Here is an 18343-nt window from a genome sequence, read left to right as displayed (position 1 = left end):
GGCACACATACTTCCTATTGCCAATAAATTATTTGGTTAGAAGAAAATTTTATAACAGTATTAACAGTTGTGATATATTTGTTAAATTTTTCCATTTTTAGATTAAAAAGATATGAATGAATATCCAAAAAAAAGAAAAAGGAAGACTTTACACCCTTCTCGTTATTCAGGTCAGTGTGTGATTAAATTATTTAAAAGTTAGGCCATGTATTCTCATGCAGTTGTGTTTCCATCATTTTCTCATAAATGATCTATTTGATAAGAGTTAAATATCTGGGTCAACTTTTAGGTAAGAGTAAACTTTAAATAAATTCTCTGAATATATATTTCTCAATGTCTGCCATGTGCTAAGCACACATCAGAACTTTACAGACATTGTTTATTCCTCACAACTTCGTGGTTTATAGATATTTAAAATTAGGTATCCGAGGTTACATACTTGTACAGCATAATTGATATTTGCCTGTGTGATTCCCAAGCTTGTGCTTAAGGCACAGCAATAACCTTGGTGGAAGATATTTTGCATCATTGGGAAAATACTTTATCTTGTACATTATTTTCAGAAATATGAATTTCTTTTTGATTGTGTAATTTTAGATCCTTTCTTTGAGGTTGGCTCTGCTGTCTTGGCAAATAAGATGTCTTTGGCCGTCTGTAACAAATGCAACTCACATGCATATACTTGGGGCAGTCTCAGGTATACCTGTTAACCAACCCAACCTACACATTTTTCGTATCTGAGGAAATTAAGCCTGGTTTACTGCTTACTGGCACTTCCCAGGCAAGAGTTGAAATGACTGTATTCAGAGTCCTAACTGGTCCTCAGACTTTCCCCTATGTGTTATGCTTTTCCTACAGTACATGGCAGATCTTCTTGGTAGTTAATTCAATGTGTTTTTTTGGTTTGTTATTTTTGTTTTTTGCAATTAACATATATATTGCATATTTATATTTTGTGGGATTCTGACCAAGGCAATTGTATCTTTGTGTGCTTCAAAGTATTATATTTTAAATTGTATAATTTATGATTCTTTCAAAGCTCAAAGTCAGTGTCATATCTGAATTATAAAAGCCTTGAGAATTGAGGGAAATATACTTTATTACAAATACTATGAAATTTTATATATGTTGGATAAAGAGATTGCTGTCATTAAATGTATATATGTTCAGTATGCTTGAAATTTTTAAAATTTTGTTTTCAGATTCCTCTGGAATAAGCAGAATTGCAGATGGATTCAATGGCATTTTTTCTGATCATTGTTATAGTGTTTGTTCTATGAGACAACCAGACTTAAAATATTTTGACAACAAAGGTATATCTAAATTTTCCAAAATATTTTTCTTTAAGTTGCTTTTATAATTTTTCATTTCATTTTTGAAAATGTGGGTGAAAGTGATGATTTCAAAATGGGCAAGTGTTTAAACTTAAGAAAACAAAAGAGTTTTGTGTAAGAAAGTGAATTTTAATTTTTAACATTATTTCAGAGATATAAATCAAAAACAGATCCTCCTAAATCAATTTTAATCAGCTAGGAATCAGTGGCAAAGCAGGAATGACCCAGAGTTTGGACCATTTATGATGAAAGGTAAAGAATACTGTTACACACAGTTCTTCCACTCAGCTATACCTTTCAGTCTGGAGGGCTAATGGAAGGAAAGAACAGAGGGTGAAGGATTTGGTCATTTTCAATCTTGTATCTTCTATTGACTCCTCTTTTCTAGAGCATAAGATGAATAGTAACTTGCATTTGTTCTCTTCTTCCTCTGCAATAATCAAAACTCCCAGTTCCCGTGAGCTCCTATTATAGGCACAGATACATAAATTATTTAAAGAACATGCAGGGATTTCCCTGGTGCTTAGTGATTAAGACTCCGTGCTCCCAGTGCAGGAGGCCTGGGTTCAATCCCTGGTCAGGAAACTAGATCCCACACGCTGCAACTAAGAGACTGCATGCCGCAACTGAAAGATCCCACGTACTGCAACTAAGACCCAGTGCAGCCAAATAAATAAATATTTTTTAAAAATAATAAAAAATAAAAATAAATAAATTTTAAGAAAAGAACATGCAGAGTCAGAGACATCAGTATGAACTCATGTTTGGCTTAATATAGACACAAATGGTTACATACAGAAACATTTATGGGTATATCTATATATACGTGGTAGTGTACATGCACATATTATTTGCTGTGTTAGCTGAGGGGGCCTAAGCAGAAATGACAGCCCAGTAGCAATGAGCACATCTAGTATCCAGATCTTGGTTTCTAATACCATTTTCCAATAAAAGGAACAAGGGCTTCTTGGAGAAATGGCTGATTTAAGGGAAAGGAAACAAATCTGTACAGAAGAATTCCAAATGATTTATATAGATACTCCTCACTCAAGGAGGTGGAGCATAACTTTCCACTCCTAAAGTATGGACTGCACTTAGCGACTTAATTCCAAGCATAGAGTATGGAAAGTAAAAGAGTGACTTTACATTGAAGAAACCTGATAAATACCCCAGTTATCAAGTTCAACGTCAACAGTGATAAACCAAGTTAATAGTATGTACTCTTGATATGATACGATAAAAATTGACAGTTTGCCTCTGTGTTTCCCTCCCAATAATCCATAATCCCAGTCTAATCATGAAAAAAAACCAAAGTTCATTAGTGGGACATCCTGCAAAATACCTTACCAGTCTCCTCAAATTGTCATGGTCTTCGAAAACAAGGGAAGTCTGAGAAACTACCACAGTTAACAGTAGCCTAGAGACATGACAACTAAATGGTATGTATCCTGATTGGGATCCTGGAACAGAAAAAGGACATTATGTAAACACCAAGGATATCTGGATGAAGTATGGACTTCAGTTAATAACAACTTACCAGTATTGGTCATTAATTGTAACAAATATTAACGTAAGATGTTAAGAGTGGAGAAACTGAATAGAGGATATATGGGAATTCTCTGTACTGTCTTTCTTTTTTCTTTTTTTTTTCTGTAAATCTGAAACTTCTAAAACATAAAGACCTGACATTGACGTGCAGTTTTCTCTACTGGCTGGCATTTCAGCTTGTCCATGTTAACTTTAAAACACTGGGGCTTTAACAAATTGAAAGAGAAAAATTATATGATCATCTCAATAGGTGCAGAGAAAGCTTTTGACAAAATTCAACACCAATTTATGATAAAAACCCTCCAGAAAGTAGGCATAGAGGGAACTTACCTCAACATAATGAAGGCCATATATGACAAACCCACAGCCAACATCATCCTCAATGGTGAAAAACTGAACCCATTTCCACTAAGATCAGGAACAAGACAAGGTTGCGCACTCTCACCACTATTATTCAACGTAGTTTTGGAAGTTTTAGCCACAGCAATCAGAGAAGAAAAAGAAATAAAAGGAATCCAAATTGGAAAAGAAGAAGTAAAGATGTCACTGTTTGCAGATGACATACTATACATAGAGAATCCTAAAGACACTACCAGAAAACTACTAGAGCTAATCAATGAATTTGGTAAAGTAGCAGGTTACAAAATTAATGCACAGAAATCTCTGGCATTCCTATACACTAATGATGAAAAATCTGAAAGTGGAATTAAGAAAACACTCCCATTTACCATTGCAACAAATAGAATAAAATACCTAGGAATAAACCTAAGGAGACAAAAGACCTGTATGCAGAAAATTATAAGACACTGCTGAAAGAAATTAAAGATGATACAAATAGATGGAGAGATATACCATGTTCTTGGATTGGAAGAATCAACATTGTGAAAATGACTCTACTACCGAAAGCAATCTACAGATTCAATGCAATCGCTATCAAACTACCAATGGCATTTTTCACAGAAATAGAAGAAAAATATTCACAATTTGTATGGAAACACAAAAGACCCCGAATAGCCAAAGCAATCTTGAGAAAGAAAAACGGAGTTGGAGGAATCAGGCTCCTGGACTTCAGACTATACTACAAAGCTACAGTAATCAAGACAGTATGGTACTGGCACAAAAACAGAAATATAGATCAATGGAACAGGATAGAAAGCCCAGAGATAAACCCACGCACATATGGTCACCTTATCTTTGATAAAGGAGGCAAAAATATACAATGGAGAAAAGACAGCCTCTTCAATAAGTGGTTCTGGGAAAACTGGACAGCCACATTAAAAGAATGAAATTAGAACACTCCCTAACACCATACACAAAAATAAACTGAAAATGGATTAAAGACCTAAATGTAAGGCCAGGCACTATCAAACTCTTAGAGGAAAACATAGGTAGAACACTATGACATAAATCGCAGCAAGATCCTTTTTGACCCACCTCCTAGAGAAAGGGAAATAAAAACAAAAACGGGACCTAGTGAAACTTAAAAGCTTTTGCACAGCAAAGGAAACCATAAACAAGACGAAAAGACAACCCTCAGAATGGGAGAAAATATTTGCAAATGAAGCAACTGACAAAGGATTAATCTCCAAAATTTTAAAGCAGCTCATGCAGCTCAATATCAAAACAAACAACCCAATCCAAAAATGGGCAGAAGACCTAAATTAGACATTTCTCCAAAGAAGATATACAGATTGCCAATGAACACATGAAAGAATACTCAACATTATTAATCATTAGAGAAATTCAAATCAAAACTACAGTGAGATATCATCTCACACCAGTCAGAATGGCCATCATCAAAAAATGTACAAACAATAAATGCTGGAGAGGGTGTGGAGAAAAGGAAACCCTCTTGCACTGTTGGTGGGAATGTAAATTGATACAGCCACTGTGGAGAACAGTATGGAGGTTCCTTAAAAAACTGAAAATAGAACTACCATATGACCCAGCAATCCCACTACTGGGCATATACCCTGAGAAAACCATAATTCAAAAGGGCACATGGGCTTCCCTGGTGGTGCAGTGGTTAAGAATCCGCCTGCCAATTCAGGAGACATGGGTTCGAGCCCTGGTCCGGGAAGATCCCACATGCCGTGGAGCAACTAAGCCTGTGCGCCACGACTACTGAGCCTGTGCCCTAGAGCCTTCGAGCCACAGCTACTGTAGCCCACACACCTGAGCCCGTGCTCCGCAACAGAAGCCACCGCAATGCGAACCCGCGTACAGCAATGAAGACCCAACGCAGCCATAAATAAATAAATAAGGCATGTGTACCCCAATGTTCATTGCAGCGCTATTTACAGTAGCCAGGACATGGAAGCAACCTAAGTGTCCATCGACAGATGAATGGATAAAGAAGATGTGGCACATATATACAATGGAATATTACTCAGCCATAAAAAGAAACGAAATTGAGTTATTTGTAGTGAGGTGAATTGACCTAGAGTCTGTCATACAGAGTGAAGTAAGTCAGAATGAGAAAAACAAATACCGTATGCTAACACATATATATGGACTCTAAAAAGAAAAAAAAAATGGTATGAAGAACCTAGGGGAAGATGGGAGTAAAGACACAGACCTACTAGAGAATGGACTTGAGGATGTGAGGAGGGGAAAGGGTAAGCTGTGACAAAGTAAGAGAGTGGCATGGACATACATACACTACCAAACGTAAAATAGCTAGCGGGAAGCAGCCTCATAGCACAGGGAGATCAGCTCGGTGCTTTGTGACCACCTAGAGGGGTGGAATATGGAGGGTGGGAGGGAGGGTGATGCAAGAGGGAAGAGATATGGGAACATATGTATATGTATAGCTAATTCACTGTATACAGCAGAAACTAGCACACCATTGTAAAGCAATTATATTCCAATTAAAGTGTTAAAAAATAAACACACATTAGGGCTGAGCTGAGGGAATAAAGACTTACTCAGACTCAGTAATTTCAAGTTAAAATTCCTAAGTAACTTTAAAAAGTGTATTCTAGTCCAAATAGGGCATGGAAGCAAAAGTAGTTGCTTGTTTGGACAGATTTTCTGTGTATCTGTGGTACGCAGATAACAAAGCTTTTCATAGCTAAATTTAAGTCCTTAGTTCTGTTGGAATTCTAAATTATATTTAAAAACATTTGTGCTTTGTTTTATAATAATGTTTAATGCTTTTATATAAATAATAAATATTTTTCCAAATCCCTTTTCACAGATGATGATTCTGATACAGAGACATCAAATCACTTGCCAAAATTTACAGATGGAATCAAGGCCAGAAACAGAAATCAAAACTACCTGGTTCCCAGTCCTGTACTTAGAATTCTAGATCACACTGCCTTTTCTACAGGTAAGGGAAAGTAATTAATAGAATTTGCACATTTTGTATAGATCAGTGAAAAAATAATAAGTAAAATAAATTTCTTTTTGCCAGTGACTTATTTAGTAGATCTTATTTAATAATAATAATAATAGCCTTGTTTTATTTAGAAAAATCTGCTGATATTGAAATTTGTGATGAAGAGTGCGACTCCCCTGAATCAGTCAACCAGCAGACTCAAGAGGAGAGCCCTATAGAAGTTCACACTGCTGAAGATGTTCCAATTGCTGCGGAAGTGCATGCAATTTCTGAAGATTATGATATAGAGACAGAAAACAATTCCTCTGAGAGTCTTCAAGACCAAACTGATGAAGAGCCACCAGCTAAACTTTGCAAAATTCTTGACAAGAGCCAAGCTTTTAATGTGACTGCCCAGCAGAAATGGCCTTTACTGAGAGCTAATAGCAGTGGCCTCTATAAATGTGAACTTTGTGAGTTCAACAGCAAATATTTTTCTGATTTAAAGCAGCATATGATCTTGAAGCATAAGCGTACTGATTCAAATGTCTGTCGAGTATGCAAAGAAAGTTTCTCTACCAACATGCTCCTGATCGAACATGCCAAACTGCATGAAGAGGATCCCTACATTTGTAAATACTGTGATTATAAGACAGTAATTTTTGAGAACCTCAGCCAGCACATTGCAGATACCCATTTTAGTGATCACCTTTATTGGTGTGAGCAGTGTGATGTACAGTTCTCCTCAAGCAGTGAACTCTACCTACATTTCCAGGAGCACAGCTGTGATGAACAGTACTTGTGTCAGTTCTGTGAACATGAAACGAATGATCCAGAAGACTTGCATAGCCATGTGGTAAATGAGCATGCATGTAAATTAATAGAGTTAAGTGATAAGTATAACAATGGAGAACATGGACAGTACAGCCTCTTAAGCAAAATTACATTTGACAAATGTAAAAACTTCTTTGTATGTCAAGTATGTGGGTTTCGGAGTAGACTTCATACAAATGTTAACAGGCATGTTGCTATTGAACATACTAAAATTTTTCCTCATGTTTGTGATGACTGTGGGAAAGGCTTTTCAAGCATGCTAGAATATTGCAAACATTTAAATTCACATTTATCTGAAGGGATTTATTTATGTCAATATTGTGAATATTCAACAGGACAGATTGAAGATCTTAAAATTCATCTAGATTTCAAGCATTCGGCTGATTTACCTCATAAATGTAGTGACTGCTTAATGAGGTTTGGAAATGAAAGGGAATTAATAAGTCACCTTCCAGTCCATGAGACAACTTGATTGTTCTCTTTAACTTCCATAATGTTGATGTAAAATAATAAATTTGACTTTTTTGCAGATGTTAAAATGGATGATTTTAAACACAACTTATGAGAACTGTCTTTAACAAGATCTTCTTAAACTTTTTTTCTTGGCATTGCTACCTTTTTCAGTATATAATTGTATCCTAAATGTGGTATTTTCAATGTATTGTAGTTGGTAGTTTTAACCGCTTTTGGTGACTATCGTCGTCTGGCATGTTCTCTGATTTCATAAATCGATAAGAAACAGATGTACTGAAGAAGTTAGACTGTAGTTTTCCTTCCATAAACATAGGTGCTGTAAACTTTTTCTTCTTTAAACTCAAAACAAGATCAGTTTTTCATGTATAAAGTCGTTAAAGTACTGTACTACCAGAACTAAAGTGCAACATAATACGCACCTAAGTCCAGTGATACTCCCATTAATAAGATCCAGACCCTCCTTTTGCATTCCCCAACAATTATTATCCCCAAGGCAATCAGTGAACTCCCCATCTGTGTGATTCTTTCAGTGACACTAGGAGGCCAGCGTTATGGTAAGAAGGAGAGATCTGGTTTTCTTGGCAGTCTTTTTTTAATTCTCACTCTATTTTAACCCCATCTGTGTGCTAAATAATTTTAAATGGGGAGAAACTGGTAAGGGGTTCGACAATAAAGTAACATTTCATAACTCATTTATAAATGAATAAACAGGTTATTTATAATCTGTTCACATTTCATGTATAGTTATGCAACTGCGAAGTCATGCCCGAACTTCTGATACCAAATTATTTTCTGAGAAAACCCACTGAAGTATTAAAATAGAAATAGGAAGATGTGGGAGATAGGGGTTGCTGTATGAAAATGTATAGATTACTTTTGATAGTGGTAAATCAATCTTCTATATTAGTTTCCTGTGGCTACCATAACAAATTATCACAAACTGAGTGGCTTAAACATTAGAAATTTATTGCCTCACAGTTCTAGAGGCTAGAAATTCAAAATTGAAATATTAGCATAGTTGATTCCTTCTGAGAGCTGTGAGAGAAGGATCTGTTCCCCGCTGCTCTCCTTGGCTTGTACGTGGCTATCTTCATGTTCACATCATCTTCTCCCTGAGTGCAAGTCTGTTTCCAACTTTGCCCCTTTTACAAGGAACCAGCCAGTAATTGGATTAGGGCCCACCCTGATAACCTCATTTTAACTTGATAAAGACACTATACCCAAATAAGTTCATATTTTGATGTACTGGGGCCCAGGACTTCAACATATGAACTGAGGGGAGTGAGGGAGAGGCACAACTACAATTCAGTAACAGCTTTTTATAGTATCAAGGAGATAGCATTTTGTGCATCATTGACCTCAAATATAATAAACACTGTCACTAACTATATTGTCGTTCAGAAATATTGATGTAGTTGAAAAGACTGATTTATGACCCACAGTGGTTTTTTTACTTCAAGACCCATGGGAATTGAGTCTGTTTTGAGAATGGTGGCAGCAACAAGTTTTTCAAAACCAATCATTTTTATTTCCACCATTTTGTTATATATGCATACCTGTATTCCTAAAAACTACCATTCTATCTGATTATCACATTCCAGGTAGAGCTGTCTGATGTAAATGTTTCTTAGAAGATTTAAAATTATAATGAAATTGTAAGAAAACATTAGAAACCATCTGGTCTACACCCTCTAGGTTTCTAAGTTTCTTACAGAAACAGAAACTTAGGGTTATTATTAGGCCAGGGTCCCAAAACCAGTTATAGCAGACAGGAGTGGAATCCAAGTTATTTGGCTTCCAGTGTAGTTATGTTTCCATTACACCATGTTACATAAAAATCTAAGGTTTGTCCTTGGGATGTTTTTCATAACTACGTAACCTAGCCATTCAACTACCTTCTTGGTAATTCTGTCTATAATTTTTTAATATACATCCAGCTTCAGGAATTTGATTTTCAGGAAACAAACCTTAAATAAATAATGCCTGGGGTTTTTTTTTTAATTGTGTATTTTACAGCTTTACTTTTGATCAGGTGTTAGTAATCAAATTAGAGATTGTAATGCAACTACTCCAGAGGTATTAAATCCAAGTTTTAGAACCATATAATTTAGTGCTTTTTTGCTGAATCTGCAGCTTGAGGCCACATCTCACTGACAGTTTGTCCAATAAAACCTTTTTGCTTTGACTCAGCTTTCAAATAAGCCTATGACTGACCATAAATTGCTGAGGTAGCAAGTCTATATTTTTAGCTAAATGAACTTCTTTGGAAAAACAAACCTACTTAAAAAGAAAATTTTCTAATTGCTTCTAGATTTTTTCTGCACAAAGACAGACATTTCCACTGCACTCTTGTGACTCGAGAATACGTAACAGATGGTGATGTTTATTAGCACTACAATAGAATTCTTGGCAGTAGTGAACAGTAGTGATGGATCTTTTTTTTTCATCTTCACTTTGCAGTTCATGTTATTTGAAAATGATTGTGTGGTACTCAAAAGCTTGTAAATTTGTAAATTTCCTGCTTGTGAATTTGCCAGTTTTACCATTTTAAATCACCTTTCTCATTCCTCTGAGTTTGTATCATCACATATTAACCAGTTTCTGTTTCACAGGGTCTGTAGCCTGTTAGGTGATTGCTGAATTATTGGCAGGTGTAGCCAGTGGTGTTTTGTTTTTCCCCAATAAACTAACACTATTCCTAGTTTTTAAATCTGACTTTCAAAGCATTGAATTACTTAATTCCTGGCAATTTGCAGTTAATCTTACTCAGCTTGTTCTCCCAGTCTTACCTTTTACAAGCAGGTTAATATACTCCCCAAACTACTGTGATTAATTTTTGATGGAATTTTCATGACTTAAAAGCACTATAAGTGACATAAATTTGAAAAAGCTAATAAAAATCAAATAGCCATGGGAATTCCCTGCCAGTCCAGTGGTTAGGACTCCATGCGTCCACGGCAGGGGGCACGAGTGAGATCCCTGGTGGGGAACAAAGATGCCCCAAGACGTGCGGCACAGCCAAAAGAAAAAAATACGTATCAAATAGCCACAATCCTCTTGAGAAGCAGATTGGCTTAAAAGAATCAGTACTTTTTATTTAATTGAAAATAAATAGTTTAACTAACTGTAAATCCCAACAGAGAAGCAAATCTGGCTAGTCAGTTTCTCCCTATGATTAACAGTCTCATCCCTATAAATTAAAAATGAACTTTTGAGTATATATTCCTTTGTAACTCAAGTTCTGATGACTGAAGATAGAGTATCTACAAGAATTATTCATGGCATTGAGTTTATGGATTTACAAATATACCATATATTGGTTTAGCTTTCCATAAATTAATCTTTTAAGACAACAGTCAAATCTAAGAGAAAGAAATGTGTATGTACACTTATGGTGTAAAATGTAAATTCACAAAGCTAAAAGTCACATGTAATTTACATGTTTATTACATGAAGTTATATGCTCAATTTGTAAGTTTAAAAAACAAAATATTAATAGTCTGTTAGTTGCTTGGAGTCTACTTCATACTAGTGATTTGAAAAATAATTTTCTATATAAAGGTTTTTCCATATTAAAGCATCACCACAACTTCCTTGTTAAGTTCATTCTCCTTAGTAACCTTGGTATTAAACTGGTAACTACCTGAACCCAAAATAAATCACATTTATGAAAAGTAATTTCTTCACTGTAAAAAGAAACAATTTTCTCACATTGCTAAATAGGAACATTGTGTCATCTACTAGTCTTAATCCCATACTTTAAAAGGTATGACTATTTAGATACTTTTTTAGGGGGATTTTTGTTGTCACAACCTTTAAGTTTTTGTTTATTTTGAGTTTTAAATAGGCAAACAAATATGACCTGGATAATTTTTTTCTTGCTAAAAATATTGAGCTGAATGAATTACACATTGAAAAATTTAATGAAAAGTATGTTTTGAATAAAAAATGTTTTCTAGTTTTTAAATATCTTATCCAGATACTGTCCACTACTGAAAAACATTACAGTTGAAATCATTGATACTTTTGCCCTTATTCTCAGAATAAGCTGAGATTAGGAATTGGAATCATACTAAAATAACACAGAAATGTAATTTCTGGTGGGTAGTGTTTTTTGTTTTTTGTTTTTTGATCCTCTGCCTAAAGACCATTTACCATGATGTTTTAGATTTTAGTTGGCTGAAATCTGAGACTATTGAATTCTCTTTTCTTGCCTACCCTGCACGTTTTATTTAGGGTTACCACTTCTCTGCTATAGCATTATGTTTTTTTAAAAAACATATTGCTCAAACTATATTCTATGACTGATTACCCTCCTCTGTGCAACTCTTCCACACCTCGTTTGGATTTTCAGAAAGTCTCAAAAGATTAAAATTTTCCCAATTAGCCAGGTGAGAGTGGATTTTTTTTCTTGAATTCTTCCTTCTCTGTATTCTCCAAACTGTGTTTAAAATAACTTAATCCTTTCATACCGTATACCCACCACATCACTCGCTTCTATACCCTGTAAATATTTTATAAATTTCTGTCTAACAGCAGTGCTGAATTTAGAAAATTTTAAAGCATAATATCATGGCACTTTTTTTTGCGGGGGGGCGGGGCAGGGAGGAGGCTGTGCGGCTCTTGCCGAATCTTAGTTCCCCAACCGGGGATTGAGCACAGGCCACGGAGTAAAAGCACCAAGTCCTAACCACTGGACCGCCAGGAAATTCCCTCATGGCACTTCTTTCTTTATGGTTACAAGATTATGGTTAAGTGCCTTGTGGCACTGATCCAGTGTTCTTTAGTGAACAACTAAATTGCTGAAGTAGAGAAACTAACACAAAATGACAGTATGTTATTTTAGGAGGAACCTCAGAAATCAGGAGGAACCTCAGAAATCATCTAATCCAGACTCATAAAGCGCACAACATATAAAAATATATATAGTACATAGTTTTATTTTCATGGTTGTAAATTATATGTTGTAAAATGTAACATCAGATCTGATTCATGAATATTTTTACTTAAGACAGAACTTTTTTTTTTTAAAGCAAACAGTTAAGGAAAAAGCATGAAGTAAATAATGATACATGGACATGGAAAAAATTGAGCAGGTGAAACATGAATGACTGAAGTTTGAGAATACAAAATTCTGATGTAAATTTCTTGTTTATAGCTTAGAAAAATGCTTCTCTAACATCATTAGACAAATGCTTTTTAAGCTAGAATAAACAGGACTTTATAACTCTCTACCATTCTTCAAAGAATTTTCTATAGAAAAAGTGAAAATGTGCCCTATTTTTTCCATGGAATGTCATACCAGACAATTGAAGAGAGAAAATAATGTAATAGAGAGTACTGGACCATGGCATGTGACTTTGTTTTCTAGTCTCTGTTTGCTAACCATAAATTGTGTGACTAACCAAGGACAATAGATGTAATGTTACCAAATTTTTCTTGCAGCTCCTTAAAAACTTCTGTTTCACTACTAGTCAGTTTAACAAACAGCTATGGAATATCTCCTATCAAGCCATATGCACAGGGATACAAAGATAAACTATGGTTCTTGTCCTCAAAGAAATTTACCGTATAGGGCAGGAAACTCTCCTCTGTCACCTTTCGGAACTCGAATTCAGTTAAATACCAAGTTGAGTGCCTTCTGTGTTTCTAAATATTCACTTTGTAGATAATGCTACCATAAACATTCTTGTATGTGTTAAGGTGTTTGTGGTTTTTTTTCTCTTTTTCTGAGGGGGAGTGGGCTTTGTGTATATATTTTTTTGTATGCTTGTGATTAAATACCTCCAAAATATTATCCAGAATGGCTCAAGTTTACACACCCATCAGCTGATCATGTTTCCCTACATCCTTATCGAAAGTTTTATACAACTTTTTAATTTTGGTAAATCTGAGGGGCCTAAAGTAGTATGTTACTATTGTTTGAATTTGCATTATTTGATTACTAAAAAGATTGAAAATATCTTAATATGCTTATGAGACATTTCGGTTTCTCATTTTGTGAAGTGCCTCTCCATAGCTTGCAGGACCTTGGTTTGCAGAACAGGGATTGGACCGGGGCCACAGCAGTGAAAGTGCTGAGTCCTAACTGCTGGACCGCCAAGGAATTCCCCTTTGTTCACTTTTCTATTGGGTTTTCTGGTTAATATTCAGAAGTTCTTTAAAAGTTTTAAATATTGGTTCTTAGTTGATGATATACACAGCAAAAAATAGATTCCCAGATTGCCATCCATCTGTTACTTATGTCTTTTGTTGAACAGAAATCGTTACATTGGGACTTCTCTGGCAGTCCAATGGTTAAGACTCCACGCTTTCAATGCAGGGGGCACAGGTTCAATCCCTGGTCGGGGAACTAAGATCCCACATGCTGCACGGTGAGGAAGGAAGGAAGGAAAGAAAAAGAGAGAAAGAAAGAGAAGAGAGAGAGAGGCGGGAGGGAGGAAGGGAGGGAGGAAAGATCTAATGTAGATAGATCCATCACATTTTACCTCACAGGCTGTGCTTTCTACATCTTTTTTTTTTTTTTTTTCGGCACGTGGGCCTCTCACTGTTGTGGCCTCTCCCGTTGCGGAGCACAGGCTCCGGACGCGTAGGCTCAGTGGCCATGGCTCACGGGCCCAGCCGCTCTGCGGCATGTGGGATTTTCCCGGACCGGGGCAAGAACCCGTGTCCCCTGCATCGGCAGGCAGACTCTCAACCACTGCGCCACCAGGGAAGCCCTCTACATCTTGTTAACAAACTGTTTTCCTACATTTTCTCCTAGTAATGTTCTGGTTGTACCTTTTGTGTTTAGGTCTGAGTTTCTTTGTGTGTAAGGATGATTCAAGTTTTATTTTTGTTCATTCAAGCGAGCTGATTTTGTCAATACTATTTGTTAAATAATGCATCTTCCCCCAGTGATTCATGATACCAATTTGATCATATATCCACTCCCCATGGGCATAATTGGCATATGGATCTGTGGCTGTACTCATTATATTCCTGTTAGTTCCTGCAATAGTATCACATGTTTTAACAGTTGCTTTAAACATTATAGCTTTCCAGTATGTCTTAATATCAGGTAGTGTGAATTTATTCTCCCTGCTCTTCTTTTTTTTTTTTTTAATTTATTTATTTATTATTTATTTATTTTTGGCTGTGTTGGGTCTTTGTTGCTGTGCACGGGCTTTCTCTAGTTGCGGCGAGCAGGGACCACTCTTCATTGCGGTGCACGGGCTTCTCATTGTGGTAGCTTCTCTTGTTGCGGAGCAACGGCTCTAGGCGCATGAGCTTCAGTAGTTGTGGCATGCAGTCTCAGTAGTTGTGGCTCACAGTCTTAGTTGCTCCACGTCATGTGGGATCTTCCCGGACCAAGGCTCGAACCCGTGTCCCCTGCATTGGCAGGCGGATTCTTAATCACTGCGCCACCAGGCAAGTCCTCTGCTCTTCTTTTGAGAACTGTTTTAGTTATTGGTAGACTTTTTCTTCTTCCATGTAAATTTAGAATTAGTTCTAATTCCATTTAAGTCTTGTTGGAATTGCATTATAGTTATGATCATTTTTGAGGGAATCAACATCTTTACAATGTTAAATCTTTTCTTTTGTAAACATTGTATATTTCTCCAGTTACTTAGGTCTATTTTAATGTTCTTTTAAATTTTTTCCATAAAGGTTGTGTGCGGCTTTTGTTAAATCAATTCCTAGATTCTTTACAGTTTTGGTTGCATTGACATGCTATCTTATTTTCTAATTGGCTACTGCATGTATAGGAAAACGTCTGAGTTTTGAAACATGGATTTTTGTATACAGAAATAATGTTGTTTGGGTTTTAATCTTTTTAGTTCTAATAGCTGTCTTTGCTTAATTTTTAATGTAAATAACCATATAATCTGCCATAAATTATATATTTGTCTCTTTACTTCCAGTCTGCGAGTCCAAATGGCTCTTTTTTCTTATCATCGAATTTGTCAGCACTTCCACTGCTATTAGGTGTAGAAATAGCATTAGCAGGCATTTTTTTTAGATGTAAGACTCCTAAATTTTCCCCATTAAGTATATTTTCTGTAGGTTTTGATAAGTAGCCTTTAGCAGTTTTCTTATTTTTTTAAGACTTTTTATTTTAAGTAGGTATTAAACTTTAGCAATGACTTTTTCTATAGCTATTGAGATAAACAGGTGGGTTTTCTCCTTTAAGTCCGCGAATATGAATTCCATTGGTTGATTTTCTAATGTTGAATTATCTTTGTATTTTTAGGAAAACCCTACCTGTACAAAATTTTTTTTCTAATACAATGTTGGATTCAGTTAGGTAATATTTCACATAGGATGTTTGCCTTATTCATACGTGTGATTTTCTTTACTTACACCTCCTATGCAGTGTGGTATCAAGGTTATTCTAGTCTTATAAGTGAGTTGGAGTGTTTTTTCTCTTTTTCTATGCTCTGCAAAAACCTGTATGAGATAATATTAATCTTTTCTTTAAAGATTTGGTAAAATGTTACCTCTAAAATCATCTAGGCTCTCTTTTTTTGTATATATGGGAATTGCCATTTCAATTTTTTGAATGCTTATTAGCTTACTCAAGTTTTCTATTTTTTCTCAGGCTAATTTTGGTATTTGATGGTTTCCCAGAAATTTTACACTTCATCTGAGTTTTCAAGTTTATTGGCATTTATGATATTTTGTATCTAGAGTTATTTCTACCCTTTGGTTTGTGTCTTCCCTCACTTTTGACATTCTTAAACAGATTTGGTAGTGGTATGTCAAATTTATAAGTTTTTTAAATAATTAAATTTTACTTTTTGTTAATCTCTGTTTTAGCCCTTATATTTTAATTTTTTTTCTTCTTCTTTATGTTTACTCTCCTGGTTTTTGCCTATGAGTCTGTTCCATAAAAAGAAAAACAATGGATTAAATTACTTATTACTTATACAAAAACATTTATTATTTTTATAATTTATAACATGCAATGTCACTTTTACTTTGATATACAATAATTATATTAAAGATGTAATTATTTATAAAACTAATAAAGGGATACCATTATGATTTTTAAAATTCAAACAATATAAATAAAGCAAAAATTTCCTTTGAAATTCCCTATGCTAAAAACTAACTGAGTGGTTAAGAGTTTCACATAGCTATGAACTGGCATAGTCTAGATTTGAACTGAGGTCTTCAGATCAAGTTCCGTGCTTTTTCATTAAAAGATTTCTTCTTCAGTATATCTTTGTTTAATGAACAAATGAATGATCTCAAGTGTAGTAACTGCCTTCACCCTTCACATGCTGACTGATGCTTGAAATTCATCCTTAAAATTTCATTCCTTTTTGCTTAATGCCTTAACGTGATTGTAAATTATAGTGCTTATTGGTCAGGCACGTACAAAGGAAATCTTTTGATTTCAAAGTGTTTTGTGCTTTTTAATGCCTTATCTCTTCTCCCCACCCTCCCTCTCCACACCATAAACAAAAACACTTACAGAAACAGTATGCTAATTATTTCTGCTAGGAATCCTTAGAATTGTACTTCTATCAAAATGTGTTTTACAATGAAGATCTTTATTTATTTTAAAATGTCACATTATGATGCAAATGACCAAGCGTAGTCTCTTACTTTGCTGGCAGGAGGGTTACAGTGTGTGTCAGTTAGGGTTCAGAGGGTAAGAAATTTATTGCAAGGAATATTAAAAGGAACTGAGGGCTGGCTAGGCAAATCCAAAATATATAGGGATAAAGAAGATGTGATATATATATATACCACACACACACACACACACACACACACACACACACAGTGGAATATTACTCAGTCATAAAAAAGAGTGAAATACTGTAATGCCATTTGCAGCAACATAGGTGCGCCTAGAGATTATTATATTGAATACTAAGTGAAGTAAGTCAGAGAAGGACAAATATCATATGATATCACTTATATGTGGAATCTAAAAAATGATACAAATGAACTTATATACAAAACAGAAACAGACTCACAGACATAGAAAACAAGCTTATGATTATCAAAAGGGAAAGCGGGGGTGGGAGGAGGGAGGGATAAATTAGGAGTTTGGGTTTAGCAGATACAAACTACTGTATACAAAGTAGGTAAACAACAAGGTCCTAATGTATAGCCCAGGGAACTATATTCAATATCTTGTAATAAACTATAATGAAAAAGAATATGAAGAAGAATGTATGTATATTTATGTATAACTGAATCACTTTGCTGTACACCAGAAACTTAACAAAACATTGTAACTCAACTAAATTTCAATTTGTCTATGAAAAATCAAATACCAGTCAAGCTAAGAAGAAAGAAAAGAGAGAGAAAAAAAAAGAAAAGAGAATTTTATGTGAGCCAAACTGAGGATTATAACCCAGGAAACAGATTCTCAGAACCTCTGAGAACTGCTCCATTGATCAGGAATTAGAGATGCAGTTTTATAGATTTTTGAGAGAAAGAAATTATGTATCATATTGACAGATTAACATTGTATCTATAGTTCAATCAACAAAGGTTTTTTTTCCTTTTTTTTTCAATTGCGCATGTACAGACAAGCCTTTGGTCAATGTGACCCCTTTTATATTTGTATGAGATGAAAAATATATTAATAATAGAATTATAATGTTATAATGCTGGAGCCTGAAGAAAGGAGCGGACTTTTTCTCATAGGTTGATTTCATCCTCCTGCTTTGAGGAGGTCTGGTTCAAGTGCATAATGTAGATTGGCACTGCACATTGGGAAAGGCCTGCCACAAAGGGGGCATGTCATTTGTCTTTTTTTTTTCCTTTTTTCTATCTTAGATTGTCCTGCCACAGAATATTTACGATTCTCCTCATCAGATTAAAAAAA

General features: G+C 35.2%; 1 protein-coding gene across 5 annotated transcripts in view; it reads left to right on the top strand.

Annotated features, from left to right (window-relative positions):
• The window catches only part of ZNF639 (zinc finger protein 639), a 22806-nt gene extending 4463 nt beyond the window's left edge, over positions 1 to 18343 (top strand). For 4 of the 5 annotated variants that reach the window (XM_022571789.3, XM_022571796.3, XM_089910820.1 and 1 more), the window contains 4 exons: positions 102 to 170; positions 1203 to 1313; positions 6082 to 6216; positions 6357 to 18341. In XM_022571789.3, the coding sequence (XP_022427497.1) occupies positions 113 to 170; positions 1203 to 1313; positions 6082 to 6216; positions 6357 to 7510 (1458 nt within the window). In that variant the 5' untranslated portion in view covers positions 102 to 112 and the 3' untranslated portion in view covers positions 7511 to 18341. Of the gene's footprint in view, positions 1 to 101; positions 171 to 1202; positions 1314 to 1485; positions 1587 to 6081; positions 6217 to 6356 lie in introns of those variants that run through there. The other variant, XM_089910821.1, reaches the window with a different exon arrangement.

The sequence above is a fragment of the Delphinapterus leucas genome, chromosome 4 (assembly GCF_059928025.1).
Source record: "Delphinapterus leucas isolate spDelLeu-1000000601 "Yukka" chromosome 4, BTC_Dleu_Yukka2, whole genome shotgun sequence".
Lineage (NCBI taxonomy): Eukaryota > Metazoa > Chordata > Mammalia > Artiodactyla > Monodontidae > Delphinapterus > Delphinapterus leucas.
Note: the sequence above shows the minus strand (reverse complement) of the source record. Positions and strands in the feature narration are given on the sequence as shown.